Here is an 18042-nt window from a genome sequence, read left to right as displayed (position 1 = left end):
AGTCCCGCCATGGGACCGGCCTCGGCACACGGACTCATGCGTGAGGGGCAGAGGGGGTGAGAAGTCTTCTCCGCTTGGGTTTGGGGGATGCGCAGTGCTGTAGGAGGGCCGCCGCATGTCTACCTGCAGAAAGGGGGGGAAGGAGCGAGGCTAGAGCACCAGCTGCCTCGGTTAGGATGTCAAACTCAGAAGACATTAACAGTCTTGGGCCTAAATAGAGGCCTTTGAGAGACTTCCATTGGCCTCTCTTTCAACTTCCCTAGTTGGGTCACAGATACTGTCCTGCCGGTGGGGCCGAGACGCTTCAGCGAGAACCTTGGGAACTTTTACAGTAGAAATTCCTGCAAGAACTCGTACCATTTGTTTATCACATCCATTCTTCCTTTACCTTGGTGGGTTTTTTTTGTTTTGTTTTGTTTTAGTTTTAAATGACTTCTTGCCCTTTGGGCTTAAACTGCACCTGTTAAGCACAGATGTTGGATAGAAATTAGCATCGGTTTGCCTGTCTTTGTACGATCTTCTTCTCCTTTGCTTCCCCCTGCCCCCCCCCCCCGCCACGTTGTGGATTTAATTAAGGGGGTGGGCAGTTGCGTTTCAAGTGTTCAAGAGTCGGCCCTTGCAGACTTTGCAGGCGGCCTTCCGGCGCCTGAGGAGCGTGCGCTGCAGGACCGCACGGTGCAGGCGAAACAGGAAGCAGCTCCTCGCTGGGGAGGACGCTCGAGGCCCCTCCGCTCTCGCTCCCTCTCACTCCCTCCGAGGAGCACTCCTCCAGCTGACTGGAGCAGGGAGGCCGAGCCAATCACAGGCCGCTTTCCTAGCTCAGTCACCAGGCCGTGCTGGAGGACGGGTTTCTGCTCTCCGATGCTCTGTGCTGGGAAGGCAGCTAAGATGCCAGGACTCGAGCGCCTCCGGGGATAAGCTCCGCGGTGTGATGTGAGGGAGCAGCGGCGCCCGCCTGGCGAGCCCCGGGGTCCACGAGGCAAGGCGGCGCTTCCACGGGCCTTTTCTGTCGTCCGCCCGCAGCTGTGGCTTCCGTAGCAATTGTCTTTTCGCCTTGAAAGAGGTGCTCTGGCTCATCAGACCTCCATGTATGACAATTTGTACCTGCACGGGATTGAAGACTCGGAGGCTGTAAGTATTTTCGGAGACAGCTGGTTCCCTCTCCCCTCCTCTTCCTCCTCCCACCCCCCACCCCCCCAACCACATTTCTTAGGCAACGCAGGGAACATGGAGCTGAAAGCCAGCATCGTTCGGGGGCTTGCTCGCCGCTGTGGGCACGTTCTCTGTGTAGTTCAGAGGGAGCTGAAATCATTTTTATTATATAATTTCTTGTCGAGCAGAAAAAAAAAAAAGAAAAAAGAAACCAGGGTGCCAGCGAAGGCATGTAGAGTGTGGAAGCCGTCGGCCGTATCCATTACTCGGTCCGCGTTCGCTCTCACAGGGCTAACTGCGTCTCGTAGACCGGCTCCAACTGTGCACAAAGTGCCTGTGTTTTCCGATAGAAGGGTTCACAGCAAAGGCTCATTCATTATATAATACGCATGGTTTGTTGAGCTCGCGTGAATGGAAGCTGCTCAGCCACCGCCGTATTGTGTGCTTTCCGCCGAGCAAGTGGTGCAGACCCCCTGCCTCTTTGTTAAGGAAATCAGATGCCAAGGTTGTGGTCCTGGGGCGGCCCGGGGCAGGGGCAGAGGGTCCTGGTCCTGGACTCCCCCGGGAGGGCCGAAGTAGGCTCACGTGTGCCTCGGCTCAGGAACCTAGACTCCTTCCCCCCTCGCCCCCCCTGCCCCCGAGGTCAGGCTCGTGGAATCTATTAAAATCAGGAGGAAAACGGTTTTCCGACATCCCTAAAAATCATACCACCAGGCTGGTGGCTTTTGAATCCAGGGTAAAGCTGGTGACCGAGTCTTGCTTTCACTCCTGCTAGTGGTGGTTCTTGATTTTTCATCAATCGTGTGGAAACCTGGCCAGGTGAAATCACTTGGGGTGGCTAACGGGACCTGCTGTGGGGCGTCTGGATCTCCCACGAGCGCAGTGCCGTACGTGTTGCCACCTTTGAAGCATGAACGTGTTATATAAGATTCCCTGGCCGACCCACCAGACAAACAGACCATCACAACAACCACCAAAAAGCCCCACGGGACGCGTCGGTGCAGACGTCCGTGTCAGACGGCGTGCTCTCTCCAGAGGGTAGACGTCCCCAGTCCTGATGAGGCACGTTCCGTTTCCCTTGCGGTCTGAGCGCTGGCTCAGACTCTAACTCTCTTTCTGCAAAGTCTCCCCGCTTGCTGCCCAGCGTGCTTGTAAATTATCACGCTGCTGCTCTGCTGCAAGGGACTGTAGCCCGCCCCACCGGTGGCTGAACCACAGCCCACGCTCGCGAGTGGGGTGGAAGAATGGGAGATGCGGCGATGGGAGTTGAGCAAACCAGCTTCCCCGGCGGGCTTCTTCAGGAGGCCCGGCAGTCTCTCATGCCCCTTCTGTCCACACTCGGTTATGAGACGCATGATGCCTTACTGAATCATAACTTTTATGTGCGACCATCGATTTTTAACTCTGGCACTGGATTGCACTTAAGTGGATTGGAGTTATTTCAGAATAACCAGTTATTTTAGAAGCTGGCCGGAATGAGCAGAGCTGGCTAGGAACTGATGCCTCTAGCACCTCGTTCTCTAGAACTGTGGGGATTTCAGATGCACTGGTTCAGAGGGGAGCCATTATAAGTACAAAAACATTTTTTCCCCCTTTTGGTCCAGCCCCGTAGGACAGCCGAGCTTTCCTGTGGGGTGGGAAGTGCGGGGTGCGGTGCTCTGACTCTGGCGGTAGTTGATGGCGGGTAGAGCTAGGTACTGCAGTGCTGTACTCCTGGTGACTCAGTGGTGGCCAGCAGCCTGAGATCCTCGGGGATCTGTGGAGGCGAGGAAGGTGGGAAATCCAAGGAAAGAAGAGAGGCATCCGGCCAGCTCTCACTTGAAAGTACGGGAGGCCCTCGGTGGGGTGGGATTGAAAGCACGTTGCTTAAATCAGAGGGGGAGACAGGTGCTTGCAGGGGTGGCCTGACTCAGAACGCTCATTTGAGTCTATTTTTTTTTATAAGGAAGAATAATGTGATGTGTTACCCACGATGGTGTGACCAAAGCTTCAAGCCAGTGGAGAAGACTAGGCCTAAATAGCTGAGCCAGTGAAGTGAGAGCTAAAGCCACACCTGGAGTGCCACATCCTCAGCAGGGTTTCTCAGTCCTAATGCATTTATGGCTGTAAGTGTGGGGGCTTCGCCCAGAGTGGAGCAGAGCTCCTGGAGCCGGGCTGCTGCCCAGGTGTGGAGAGGCTTTCCTCAGATGACCAGCTGCAGCGCAAGAATACACAGGCACTAAAAGCTGAGCACAGCACTTTCTCGGGGGGGGGGGGGGGCGGTTGGGGCACCACCCGTCTATGTCCTACCACTCTGTGCTGTTGAAAATGTCTTTGTGGGGTGCGCGGGGGGTTAACGCGTGAGAAGGGATTGCATTCAGTGCGCTCACACACAAAGTCTGTAACCAGGTAGTCTTGCCCAGGGCCCCATGAGACATGCTTCTGAGTAAGGACAAAGCATGATTCCACACTGTTAGCACCTTTCATCCCCGCGGTAGCAGAGAGATTGGGGTCCCGTTATGCAAGGTCTTTCTTGAGATTCTGCTCCAGAGGCAGATATCATCCTTCTAACAGCCCAGCTTCTGGCTTGTAACCTCGGCCTGCCCCGCACCGTGCGAGTCGGGACAGAGGAGCAAGAGCCGTGCGGGGACACGCTCGAGTCTGGGCGGTTCTAGGGAGGCTTTTTGGACGAGTCCATTCGCTTCTGCTCTGGTTTCTAGGAGAGTAGTTGGTTGTTTGCATCATTCGGAATACAAGGGAGTGCAGAAGATGATTCAGTGTCCCACAGCAAGGCTCCGCAGAGGATTGAGCGACTTCACGCAGAACATCACGTTACTCCTTTTGTTACCTTGACGTGGATGATGAATGCGTGCTCCTGGATGAGTTCAGACCCAGACCAGGCCCGTTACGAAATCCTGTGCACAGACTCCTGCTACGTTGTCTTCTGTGTGAAGGTCGCCTTATCACACCTTCACTACCCGCACTTGGTCTTAATACGGGCCCAGGTGGCCAAGGTGCTTTTTATGATGGGGCCTCCAGTGCACACTATGTGATTTCTTTAGTCTGATTTCACAATAGATTTTTAAAAAATATTTTATTTATTTATTCATTATTTATTCACACAGAGAGAGAGGCAGAGACTCAGGCAGAGGGAGAAGCAGGCTCCATGCAGGGAGCCCAACGCGGGACTCGATCCTGGGACTCCAGGATCACGCCCTGGGCTGAGGGTGGAGCAAACCCCTGAGCCACCTGGGCTGCCTCACAATAGATTTTGATAGAGATCTGTTCCTTGGTATATATACACTTTTAAACAACGGATTCATTGTATATTTTGACGTTTGTGAAATCATGAGTAGATTTCTTTTTTCATTCGGTCGGTTTATTACACAGACAATAGCAGGGATGTTCTTTTGGGGATAGATGGAAGAAGCAGATAAGCAGGAAAAGTCACCTAAAAATCCACTGTGAGATATTCGGGGTTAACACGTTGATTCGTATCTTTTCAGACAATCACTGCACATCTAACGTGAATATGTCGTTCTAACCCTGCACTGCGTGTTGCATCCTAGGCCGTGAAATGATGTTCTCAGCTGATAAGAGATTCAGGACATCAGGACTAGACCGGCCTGTGCAAGAGGTGCTTTGCCCAATTTAAAACTCCTACATAGACCTTTTGGAATTTTGAGCAATTTAAATCCGAAATACAGATTCTTAGAGTACTTTGTAAAGTGAAGCCAGGGCTATTTGCACATAGAATCAATAGCTGATTTCTCTGACACAGTTGATTCCATTTTCAAATGCTTAAATTTCTTAAGTGCTTCAAGGGAGAGACCTGATCTTTTTCAGGGAAAAAAGATAATCAGATCATAATTCAGGGCATTTACTAGAGAGGAAAATGTATTCTTACAAGTGTTTTCGATCGTAGGAAGGAGCATAATGGGGGATCCCTGGCTGGCTCAGTAGTTTAGTGCCTGCCTTTGGCCCAGGGTGTGATCTTGGAGACCCGGGATCGAGTCCCATGTCGGGCTCCCTGCATGGAGCCTGCTTCTCCCTCTGCCTGGGTCTCTGCCTCTCTCTCTGTGTCTCTCATGAATAAATAAATTAAATCTTAAAAAAAAAAAAAAAAGAAAGGAGCATAATGTATTTACTGACATGTTTAGAAACCTTACAGATGCAAAAGTCAAAGTGAGGGTAAATCTTACAGACTGTAATGTGTGTGTAATATCTGTATGTATGTATAAGGGCACATGTTTAAATGTACATGCACATATACATTATTATAACTACACGTAAGTTATTTGAACTATTCATTTTCTGGAAGCTACACCACTATGTGTGTTTGCCTAACTGCCCATGAGCCCGTCGATGTGCTTGCACCATGCACCCTGGTATGTCCGCGTGTAGGTCTGCTCCATGCTTTGCTGATTGTCGGTTAACGCTAAGTGGGGGATTTCTACCCTACAGCTTTTGGAGAAGGAGAATTAACTGCTTCTGACATATAAAGAGAGATACCCGAGAGGGTTCAAAGGCACACGTCCGCAAGAGAATAAAGCGTTGCCACTTTCAAAGATACGATAAAGTTGTTTTAAACATGAAGATATGTCCTTGAGCTTTGTAGGAAGGAGGAGCCACTTCAAACAGAAGGCTTTGTGTGTTGAGGGACCGTCGGAAAACCACTCTAGCCATATGAGGAATTAGATTCCTCTTGGAAATGGGGAGACTGGAGGGCTTTATGGTTTGGGAGATCAGAGGACCTTCTGGCGTCAGGAGGTCTTTCTGGTCTACTTCTAGAGAATGAGACCTGGGCTATTAGGGAACCCAGGGCCTGTTTGTTGGCATCCCTGGCCGGAGAGGAAAAGCTCTCCGTTGCTCGTGGCTTGTGTAAGAATCAGAGGAAATCAACTCGTTTGACTCAGCTGAGTGAGTCTGGTCTTTGTTCAGAGTCTGAGTGAATGATGAACAGGAACTTCAATCAGTCAGTTCTTGGCAATGGTGGTTTTCTAAAGTGCACAGTGAAATGATTTCTAGATATCGCTGTCACCGAGCTACCGAGAGAGACTCCTTAAATCTGATCCGAAGCCATGAATTTGGCTCTCCAAGGCCCTCGGCCTGGCCTCTTTGTCACTTGCACTTCCAAGTGACAGCGGGACGTGTTAGGCTCTCTCCCCACCCTGGGTCTGGGGCGGATGCATCTCCTCTCCCACTGGTGTTCTCCTTCCTATGAGATTACGATGTGATGAGTCAGTCAGGATTCGACGGTGTGGTCCTGTGACTCCATGTGAGCTCCGTGAGCCTCACATTTTTCTCTGATACAAGATACTCTGCGGGAAGATGAGCTATAACTAGGAAATCAAGTACTTTTAGGGCAAAGGTGAGAGCAGCATGCTGGCCTCAGCCCTCCCATTTCTGCCGGGGTTCCGTGCGGACTTGGTTTCTGTGTGGGCGACTCTCGCATCATTTTGTTCACACCTCCCTTTAATATCCCTTACCTGGGGACACTGGACCCCCTCAACTGCACAAGGAGACAGCGCTGGACGGTTACTGTTTTTTGCTTCTCTCTTTTCCCTCCCCCACTAATCCTTCCCGGTGATCGTCGCATCACGAGCTCAGATATCCAGGAGGCTAAGTTAAAAATTATATCAGGAAAGTTCTGTAGATACAGACTCTGCAGCTGATCTAAATCAGGCTGACTTACTTGCCTTTTTACTGTGCTCGCATCAGGCCGTGTTGACTTTAAAGGCAGTGACAGCCCTAAACTGCCACCCCGTAAGGGCACTGGCCTGTGATCTTACGTGAGATAGGGCTCCGGGAGGCCCCTGCTTTGTGGGGAACTCGAGGGAGTTTACAGTTCATATAAAATAATGGCAAGCAGATTGGGAGTTGGAGATTTTTATGCCCTGGACTTTGAACTTTTTAAGATTCTGAGCGTGCGAGTCTAAGATAAAACCATGCAGCCATTTTTCCAGCACTTCTGGGGAGGCCCGAAGGAGCCGGCTCAGACAGCTCACATGACAGTTGGCAGGATCTAAACAGATCAGTGCTTGGTCCTACTCCACGTGGATATATATTCTTTTATGACATAAATGTAATAGTCTTAGTAATAAGCGTTTCTCGTCTTAAATGATGCCACAATGTCAGTGCATCCCACATCCTATTTTTTCTCTCTTGCATCTGTTCAAGAAACAGCGAGGGGCACCTGGCTAGCTCAGTTGTTGGAGCACGCGACTCTTGATCTTGAGACTGTGGGTTTGGGCCCCACATTGGGCGTAGAGGTTCCTTAAAAAAATCTTTAAAAAGAAAAAAAATAGTGAAAAGTCTTAAACTTAAAACAGGATGTTTTGAATTTGCCTTCAGCCTTTCTGTTCAGGGAAATCAATGTAAGGGGTGCATCCTACCATGAATATTGACAACTATCAATTGCTCAGGAGCTTCGTTGTGTAGTTTGTGAATAACTTACTTCTTTTATTTTGCCATTTTAATCCTATTACTCTTTAATCTTTCTTCTCTTTTTAGCTTGAGCGTCATATAACATAAGAAAATTCTGACCTTCAGTGTTATTTCTCTATTAGCAGATTTGTTAAGTTTGGTGAGTTGGGTTGCAGTTAAAATCGTTTCTCAATGGTTTTTAAAATCACTTTTTGTACTTTGTATTAGGAGCAATAATGTAGTGTAATCATGCTGGGATTGAAAGCAGAGACTCCATGCAAGACTGCCAGGGATTACGTCCCGGCTCCCCACTTCCCAGTCTGTGGCCTCGGTTTCCACATTACTGAAGTGTCAATGATAACAAAACGTACATCTTGGATGGTTTTTTTTTTTTTTTCATCTTGGATGGTTTTGAAGATTAAATAGGGTAATATGTATACAGCTCTTAAAACAGGTGTTTTCTGCTGTGATACATATCAGGAATACACTTAGACTTTTGCATGCTCCTGTCTCTGCAGGTTTCAATAGTCCCATCGAGTCCTTTGGTTTATTTTTGGAGCATTTGCATGGTTTTTGACAGTGCTTTCCAAAAATACAGTGGTTGTCAAGTGAAAGAATATGCTCATCTCCTAAGGCCTTCTGATTACTTTGTTGTATTTTATTTCAGAGAAGGGGGCAGTAAAGTATAATTGAAAGAGCACTAGGAGCTGGAAGTCTTGGTTTTTGCCATTTATTAGTAGTGACCTTGTCTGAGTCATGATCCCTCCAATTTTAAATTTTCCCTCCTATAAAATGAAAATGGTTGATTAGATAATTTCAATGAAAACACTTGATTAATTTCAAACACATCTAAAATTCTGTTTGTTGATAAGAAGTTTCTTCAGCGTGGATATAAATGCCACCATATGCCGTTTGCTTCCTGAAACGATCAGTCACCGTGGTGTTTTGTGCATTCTGAGTAAAGTCTCTGAGTATTTGGTCCTCACGTCTGGTTGGGCTTTTGGGAATCCTTGAAGGAGGAAGCTGTGTGTGGTGCACATCTTTGAGAGGACCAGATTTTTGAAAAGAGAGATGTTTTATTTAATATTTTTAACTCTAAAGCCGAAAAGAATGCTCTGTCTATTGCTCATTTGCTTGCCAATACCCACAGTGCATTTCCAGCCCACAGTGACTTGAGCTGGAAACACTTGTCTCATCTCTAAAAAACAACAACAACAACAACAAAAAACACAAAGGCAAATGGTTCCTGAAGAGTACGCTTCTCCTAACTCTTATTGATAAGCGAGGAGAGATATTTATTTTTGCTTTAAGTGATCTCTATCTTTCCTTCTTGGCTAAGTTGTCTTAGCTATACAGTAGGAGACTGTTGACCTCCCCCCCCCCCCCCGAAAAAAGGTTTAAATAATTGTTTTATGGTTGTTATGTTGCTTAATCATCAAGAATGTTTATTGTTTGGTGTTTTCTTGCTTTAGAGAATTTTCTTCAGTTCATCATTGTCCTTTGGGATGTACTAAAAGCAATAATCAATCAATTAGAAAACCCCAGGAATATAATAAATGTTTTTAAAAAGCCGTTATTATTTTTTTTAAGCCGTTCATTAAAAGGAGTAACTGTGGCTGATCTGTTAAATTTTCTTCTATGGGCAGCCCAGGTGGCTCAGCGGTTTAGCACCGCCTTCAGCCCAGGGCCTGATCCTGGAGACCCAGGATCGAATCCCACGTTGGGCTCCCTGCATGGAGCCTGCTTCTCCCTCTGCCTGTGTCTCTGCCTCTTTCTTCGCTCTCTCTGAATGAATAAATAAATACATCTTTAGAAAAAAAAGAAAAAAATTTTTTTTCTATGATAAAATGAAAAGCCAAGGATGGAAGAAAAGGAGCAACCTTTACCTCAGTCCAGTCTCTCAAATATTCCCTTAAATATTGTTTGAGTAAAGTAAGAGTTGGAACCAAATATCTACCACGAGCTAGAAAAATATCATAAATATCATGCTAAAATATTTGGTAAACAAATTGGTTCCCTAGCTTATTTCCAAAGAGTCATTATTGATAGCTTAGTATCATTTAATTTTAATTGATGTCCCAGAGATTCATGTCCTAGGCTTATTTGATTCAATGGCTCTGTTGATCCAAAGGACAGAATTAAGAATTTATCAGATTTTCAGATCATCTCACTTTTCTTTTTAAAGATTTTATTTTATTTATTTTTTATTTGCTAGAGAGAAAGAGAGAGGAAGTGGGGGGAGGGGAAGAGGAGCAAATGAAGAAGGACAAGAGGACTTCCCGCTGGGCACAGAGCCAGTTACAGGGCTCAGTCTCAGGACCCTGAGATCATGACCTGATGCCACGTCCAGAGTTGGACGCTCAACTGACTGAGCCGCCCAGGTGCCCCCGAATCACCTCACATTCGATCATATCGTTAACACTTAGAATATAGGAATGGAATTAAGGTAAAGTTGATCAGGTAGGGAAGCACAGAACATGTCTCTGTTGTCGTGTTGCCCCTCTGTAAAGTGCCAGGATACTGCAGAGTAGAGAAGGAATGAAACCAAACAGATCAAAAAGATTTTAAACAGAGAAGATCACTGGATGGTCATGTTTAATTATTACTGACCTGAAAACCGGCAATTTGGTATATAAGACATCTTCCTAGATGTGCATCTTTCTAGAGCACCTATTTATTTTTAAAAAATACTGTAACAATTTCTCAAGTCCTATATATGTTTTTTTAAATAAATTTATTTTTTATTGGTGTTCAATTTACCAACACACAGAATAACACCCAGTGCTCATCCCGTCAAGTGCCCCCCTCAGTGCCCGCCACCCATTCACACCCACTCCCCGCCCTCCTCCCCTTCCACCACCCCTAGTTCGTTTCCCAGAGTTAGGAGTCTATGTTCTGTCTCCCTTTCTGATATTTCCCACACATTTCTTCTCCTATATATTGTATTTTATTGATCCTAAGGCACATATTCCCCGCCTTCCACCCTCAACATTCTGATGTATCCAAAATGGGACTACATCCTAAAACTCATAGCTCTATTGGCAGTTTTTTTTCTCTTAGTGGTACATAATCTAATGTTGATTTTTTAAATCATTGGTATCTTAAATTTAGTGAAATGAGGTTTTAGGGTAAAATATGTAAGTAATACAAAACTGTGTAGGATGCAAGATTGGTTTTCCTTAATAACCTCCCAACCTATTTCCTCTCCACAGGTAGCTCTTTTTACCAATTATGTGGATATCCATTCATACTTTTTTCCTAAACACTGGCAAACATGGATATTTAGAAAAACATACTTAATAATGCACATATCATATTTGTAATTTTTAAAAGCATAAATAGGAACAAAATAAATGTTGTCCTGTGACTTTTACCATGGACATTTTCCACATCAATTTATTCTTTTTTCACAAACCGAGTGACATAATGAATGTATGGTGTGGATTTGCCATAACGAATTTAGCCCACTGATAGATTTAGAATATTTCCTGTTTTTCAGTCCTGTCGATAAATGCTACAGTTAACATTCATATATTTGAATCTTTGTATACCCATGGAGCATTTCTCCAGAATAGCTTTCTGGAAGTGGCATTGCTGAGTTAAATGATTAGCACATGTGAAGATTTATATATATGGATTGATGTGTATTGTAAAATATTTTTATATTAAAATAAACATCCTTTCTTGATTGAGACTAAAGCAACGTAGCTCAAAATGAAATATAAGCCTTCAAAGAAGCTTCTTGGTTGTGGGAGGCTATGGCCTCCAGATTTAGTAAGAAGAATTTTTCAACTCTCTGCTGTAAGAATTGGGTTTTGGAAAACCCACAAAAACTTGTGAAGTTCATCCCTTTTCATTTTATAAATGAAAAAAAAAACGGAGACCCAAAGAAGTTAGACAACTTGTGCAGAATGACCCAGACAATTTATGATAGAACTGGACCTTGAACCCTCCTCCTCAGGTCTCTGACCAGAGCACTGTTCTTTTTAAGATGCCAAATGCAAGGATTAATGATCAAAAAACCTGGAATAACCCACTGAAGGGCTGTGGAATCATATTATTTGCATGGTGCTCGCTTGACAGCTTACAAAGCAGTTGGGAGAATTTCCAAAACACAGAACAGATTGCTCTCTGACCCCGACGGGGAGACCTTTATCTACTCAGAATCCAGATTAGAGTCCCAGTTTCTTTCAAGCTTTCTTGTTTGATATTGCTTCCTGATATAGTTCAAAGTCCCCAGTTTGATGGATTCAAAAGACAACACATCCACAAAACTTACATGAACATAACAGCTCAGTGCTAGAGAATGTCAGAAAGAGGTTTCATGTTTTAGGAAAACGTTAGAATTCTCATTATTTGTATGCAGGTCTTGATGACAGTTGCACATGAGGCTACATTTGGCCTTAGCCAACAGTACCAAAGTTCCATTTTTATTGTTTTTTTCTCATTTTCAATTCATCTCCATGAGCTTCCAATTCAGGGAAACGTTTGCATGATTTAATAGTGATATTTTTTAAAAGTAAAAGGGGCAAGTAAAAGGGGCAGCAATATTTGTAAAGGGTCAGAGGAACTCAAAGTTATGACTGGAGTTCCATCAGAATCGGTCAGAATCCCTACAAAAAACAGTGTCCTCCATTAGGACAACCTGAGAGGTTTAATAAATAGAAGAGGGGTAGTTAGGGTACAAGGAAGCCACCAGGTATACCCCAGTCCTCCCAGGGCTGGTACCTGCAGAGCTGTTACCACTTTTAGGCCCAACAGGACCAGGAAAGGGCAAAAGCGTGGTTATGGGAACCTGGGAGGGCGGAGTTGTGTCAAGAAGGCTGCCTTGGGGATCCCTGGGTGGCTCAGTGGTTTAGCACCTGCCTTCAGCCCAGGGTGTGATCCTGGGGACTCGGGATCGAGTCCTGCATCGGGCTCCCTGCATGGAGCCTGCTTCTCCCTCTGCCTGTGTCTCTGCCTCTCTTTCTCTCAGTCTGTGTCTCTCATGAATAAATAAATAAAATCTTTAAAAAAAAAAAAAAAAAAGAAGGCTGCCTTGACGTGGATCCAATCTGCTTTGTGGAGGGATATAGGCAGCCTACGGGCATCCCAGAGGGAGGAAGCAGGGGTTGTGTACTCCAGTCTCATTCTCTTCCCTTGTGGTAAGGTTCTGATTGGTCAAACACGACCAGAAGCCAAAGAGCCGAGCTTATAGGTCAGCAACATGGTGTGAAAGCAGACTTGGGGGGGTGGGTGGGTGTAGGGTGATCTGAAGAGGTAAATGGAGGTTGGTTTCATCCACATCACTGATGGGCCCTGACTATATTGGTGTCAGTAGATAAAATCATGCAACTCAAAGGCATTCCTAAAACATTCTTCTGAGGATGTTGTGAAGCTCTGAAGGAGCTCCTGTTGGTCATTTTCCACTGGAGGTGTGTATTGGCTTCTATATGTCAGTAGTTCCACTACAAATGGTGACCTGGATATTAATTCCTGTACCGTTTTTTAATTTATTTTTATTTTATTTTTTGAATATTATTTATGTACTTATTTGAGGAGGGGGATACAGAGAGAAAGGGACAGCAGACTCTGCACTGAGTCTGCAGAGCCCGATGTGGTGCTTGATCCCATGACCCCAAAATCATGACCCAACCAAAATCGAGAGTTGGACACCTACCTGACTGAGCTACCCAGGTGCCCCTGAACTATTTTTAAAAATTATTATTGAAAAAAAAACTGGGGGAGTCTCTTTTGGGAAAGCAAGTGTAACTAGTGGGATTCTAGGAGCTGGAATTGAGATTAGGAAGTATATAATAAAGGTTCTGGCTTTGAACTGTTAGGACTTGTGAGATGTAGAAGGGAGTGGATTCATATGTTGACCTCGTGCTGGAATCCTGAGTTCAGCAAGAGCACTAGTTCTTGACCAGTGGGCTCAGGATGGGGCACATGAGTCCTCGCTGGGAGGTAGGAAAACCGTATCCTTCCAATGCCTGGTGCAGAAGGCTCTCTCATTGGTTGATGCTCATCTTGGCCTTTTGCTCCATGCCGTCTTCCAGGACAGGTCACTAGGGCGGTGGTTACACAGCCATGTGTGGCAGATGCCTCACTTCTCTGAAAACCATGATTTTTAAGGTAAGGAGGACTTTGGAAGGTCTGCGGGGTCAGAGCCAAGCTGTTCTCAGCGGTGAGAGTTGGTCCTTATGCTTACAGAACCATGCCAGCGCCTCAGCAAAGAGCCAATTCTGGTGGCACGGGATAAAGTGATGGTTGCTTTGAGTCGTGGTTGAGGTTTTTTGAAATAAGGTCATAAGGTTCAGATGTTCAGTCCTGGAAGGCGGTGTGCCTGGTACACGGATGGACACACTCAGTAGAGAGGTACTGAGTCCAAATCTATGTAAGGAGCTAGATTAAAGCCAAGCTAGCACACGTATTACACAAACACTGCTTGAATGTTCTCATTTTCAGAATCTACCTGCCTACAAAATAACCTATGTTATTTTTAGAGATTGGTTTCTTATTTTTACAGCTCTGATCCTTAAATTATTATTAGCATGGGGGTGCAGTCTTGCAAGAAGGGCAAGGTGGGTCTCATAATTGAAATACACCATTACCATTTGTTGTTATAGATGCTTTCATTAGCGGTGGTGTTTGAAAGAGATGTGTGGGTACCTGTGTGTGTGTGTGTGTGTGTGTGTGTAGAGAGAGAGAGCATGAAAGCCCTTGGATCAAAGCTATAATATAAAGAACTATGCAAGATATGACTATCAGGATTTTGTTAGGACTGAATAGCGTGTTGATAAATATGTATTATTTTGCCCTGGTTTTGAAATATACACTGGTATAAAGGTAACTAAAAAAAAAAAGTTGTCCATGCTACATTCCAAACTTGGTGTAAATTACCCAAAAAATCTGAGGAGAAGGAAAAATAGAGAAGAATATAAATAAGGTAGAAGGACAAGGAAATGCATAACCTAGATTCTGTGTGAGTTTTGATTCATATCCCTTTTAACTAAAATATGTTCTGGCTGTAAGATGTGCAACTAGTTGTTAGATTTTTCATTTGAGTGTTGCATTTACATAGAGAAGCTGGCTTTCAAATGCCAGCCAGCAGCCAGCTCGAATACTGGAGATTTGTCTAACTCAGTGACTAGTTTAGTAAGAAGATATCTTGAGGACGTTGAGGGGGAGGGCACACCTCAGATACCCTGTTCTGTAAACTCAGCCAGAATTCTCTCCGTTGTGATCTATCTGATTCTTAGAGTACTTGAATTTTCGGTTCCTAATTTAGGGTTTGCAAAGATGCTGTGAACATAAAACCTCGCTTCTGCATACTTAATGGGAGATGGATAGTTTCAAAGCTCCAGAATGGCTTCCTGGAGAAAACTGGAGGATATTCAGTAGGCTTGGCTATAAAATATTACTGTTTCTGAGAAGCATAAAAAGTACCCATTATCCCATAAGCATTCATGTTACATGACTTTCAAGACCCCCCTAGCCAAAGATATTGATAGACTCTGGAAGCTTTTCTCAATTTACTGATTGGACCTTCCTTTGGATCCCGAGTCTCCAAGCAACTTTTGGACCTTTCTGCTACACTGGGAACAGATCAGACACTGATAGTTATTCCCCTTCATTGTGCCTCCTTTTCAGTTTCTAGGACTCCTCCTTTTTTTTTTTTTTTTTTTTTTTGTGGATCATACACAATATTAGTGTTTTTGCAGAGCGTAATTCGGGGGCAAGTACTTGCAGTGGGTAATCAGGAGCTGTTGAGAGATTTTTAAACTGGAAAGGTGTGATCAGATATACATTGGCCAGAGTGGAAGGTGGATTTGAGGCAGGAGAATTCAGGCAGGGAGTCCAATTAGAAAGCGATCGAAATAGTGCAGGTGTAAGGTGGCGTAGGCCTCAAGTAGGGCAGTAGCAGTGGGAATAGAGAGGAGGAGGTGAACTGAGAAATATTTAAGTCATCGATGCAGCAGGTTTAATGACTAATTAGCTTAGGAAGGAAAGGAGTCTGGGACGAACCCCTCCACTTCTGGCTTGGGTGGCTGGCAGGATGATGGTGCTGCTGAGATTGGCAAACTAGGCCATTTCTTCTGATGCCTTTTGAACTGACCCAAGGGAGCTCAGGTTAGAAGCAGGGTCCAGGTTCTGAAATTTTCAGTTCTTTAGCTATTGATCTTGATTCCTGGCTAAGGAAACTACTGGCTTCATCCCAAGCTCATGAAATCATTTTGTTCTAGACAGCCAGGACCCACGGCGACCAGGAACTAACCGGCTATAGAATAATTATGTCCCAGCTCTGCGCATTCTGGCCCCCATGCCCATCCTCATAGACCCTATTACGCATGCCCGAAACCACGGAGGAAACCTGTTCTCCAGCTTGGAGAACTTCACAGCAGAGACTCTTCAAATTGATTTTTATTTTTTTAAATTATTTTTTTAATAATAAATTTATTTTTTATTGGTGTTCAATTTGCCAACATACAGAATAACACCCAGTGCTCAAATTGATTTTTAATCATCTTTATTCTCAATAAATTAGTATTATTCCAAGTGACCACTAGACTATATATAAAAAAAAGGGCATTTGGGATATTGCTCAGATACTAACCAGGAAAAAAAAACTATTTAAAAAAAATCTTATTGTCTTATATATATATGTTTCTTTTTCTCTTAAGGAGTAGAAGATCATACTGTTTTTTCCAGAGTACCTCTATCTATCTCTTGATTTTGGTAGATGAGCCTCTAACCATTAGTTTGATATATGTGAAAAAAATCACCCCCAGCCCAATAAGTTTGGTAATAACCACGTTCTATGTTCCTTTCTCAAAGATTCAGAACATGCAATAGGCCGCTAAAGTCTCTTAGCATTTTGTAATAAATAAACCAATTAAAATGTGTTTAACCCAAAGATATCGCAAACTTCTTTGACCTCAGAACCCATTTTCTCCCCTAAGGACTACCTGTTAACCACTTGAAGAACTAGCATGCTGCGGAATTCAGTGGAGAAAATGCTGGTTGGGTGATTTATATCAGCCTTCTCTGCTGGAAGCATTCTGAGTCTTAAATTGGATGGATTTTATGGGCTGCAATGGAGTTTACATTAGAAAAATATAGGTTTCTAGCACCTTCTTCTTAGAGACTTTGATTCCGTTAGCTTGGGTTGGGGTCAGGCTTTGCATTGTTGATATCCTTTCGAAAGACAATTTCCGTGTCGGTACTTCCGCAGCTTGGTGACAGCACACAGCACTTAAAATACCCCTCTTCTTTTAGGTCCCCATTTATTTATCGTATTGCCTTCTGGAGTGGCAAGCACTTTGAAGTAGGAATGTCTTTCTTACCCATCTCCCCACCCTCGCATAGCTTTGCGTACCTTGCGTGTATGTCCCAAGACAGGCACTCAGTAAATGGTTGCTGGGTGAAATTCGACAACCTTAATTCCTGCAGAAATGAGAGGAACCGGGGAATGGTCAGATATGATTGAATGTGATGCATTTGTCAGGGATTCCCAAGGGATGGATATATATATATATATATATATTTATTTATATACATTTATATATTATATATATTTATTTATTTATATATATTTATATATATATCTTATATACTTATATATATTTTTATAGAGAGTTTTTAAAATATATATTTATTTATTTATAGTTATAGTGTTTTATGTATCCATGATCAGCCACAACATATTTTCTTGGAAAAATCAAAGTACAATTTAAAATGGAGGCTAGCAGATTTCGGAAATTAAAAGGCCTTTATGTTTAAAAGAGCTGGCGTGTGATAAGGGAAACTCAGTCTTCGCTCCTGATATTTCCAACAGGGCTATGCTGATTGTAAACAAACTGATGATGCTAAGTCCCCCTCCCTACATCCTCTTCCCTAGTGTTCACCTCTCTTAACAGTTTGCTTTTAAATAACAGCTTTATTCCCTGTGATCCAGCAATTGCACTACCAGGTGTTTACCCAAAGGATGCAAAATAACAGATTCAAAGGAGCACAAGCACCCCGATGTTTATAGCAGCAGAATGTCCGCAACAGCCAAACTGTGGAAAGAGCCCAAATGTCCATCGACTGATGAATATATGTATATATTCATGAATGAATATATTCATGAATATATTCATGAATATATTCATATGTATATTCATATATATTCATATATATGAATATTACAGCCATCAAAAAGAATGAGATCTTGCCAATTGCAGCGACGTGGATGGAACTAGAGTGCATTAGGCTCAGTGAAATCAGTCAGAGAAAGACAAATGGCATACAATCTCACTCATATGTGGAATTTAAGAACAAAACAGGTAAACATATAGGAAGGGGGAAAAGGAAGAGGGGGGGAGACAAAACCTAAGAGACCCTTAGCGATAGAGAAGAAACTGAGGGTTGTGGAGGGTGGGGGTGGGAGTGGGGGATGGGCCAGATGAGTGACGGGCGTTAAGGGGCACACTTGTTGCGATGAGCAGTTGGTGTGGTATGTAG

At 44.2% G+C, this 18042-nt stretch overlaps 1 protein-coding gene across 2 annotated transcripts in view; it reads left to right on the top strand.

Moving 5' to 3' along the window:
- The window catches only part of CACNB4 (calcium voltage-gated channel auxiliary subunit beta 4), a 221826-nt gene that overhangs the window by 90648 nt on the left and 113136 nt on the right, over nucleotides 1-18042 (top strand). The window contains exon 1 of one of the 2 annotated variants that reach the window (XM_041739996.1): nucleotides 698-1131. The exons of the other annotated variant lie outside the window; for it this stretch is intronic. Coding sequence (XP_041595930.1) covers nucleotides 1087-1131 — 45 coding nt within the window. The 5' untranslated portion in view covers nucleotides 698-1086. Of the gene's footprint in view, nucleotides 1-697; nucleotides 1132-18042 lie in introns of those variants that run through there. 2 annotated transcript variants of the gene reach the window in all.

The sequence above is a fragment of the Vulpes lagopus genome, chromosome 24 (genome assembly GCF_018345385.1).
Source record: "Vulpes lagopus strain Blue_001 chromosome 24, ASM1834538v1, whole genome shotgun sequence".
In the NCBI taxonomy this organism is placed as follows: domain Eukaryota; kingdom Metazoa; phylum Chordata; class Mammalia; order Carnivora; family Canidae; genus Vulpes; species Vulpes lagopus.
Note: the sequence above shows the minus strand (reverse complement) of the source record. Positions and strands in the feature narration are given on the sequence as shown.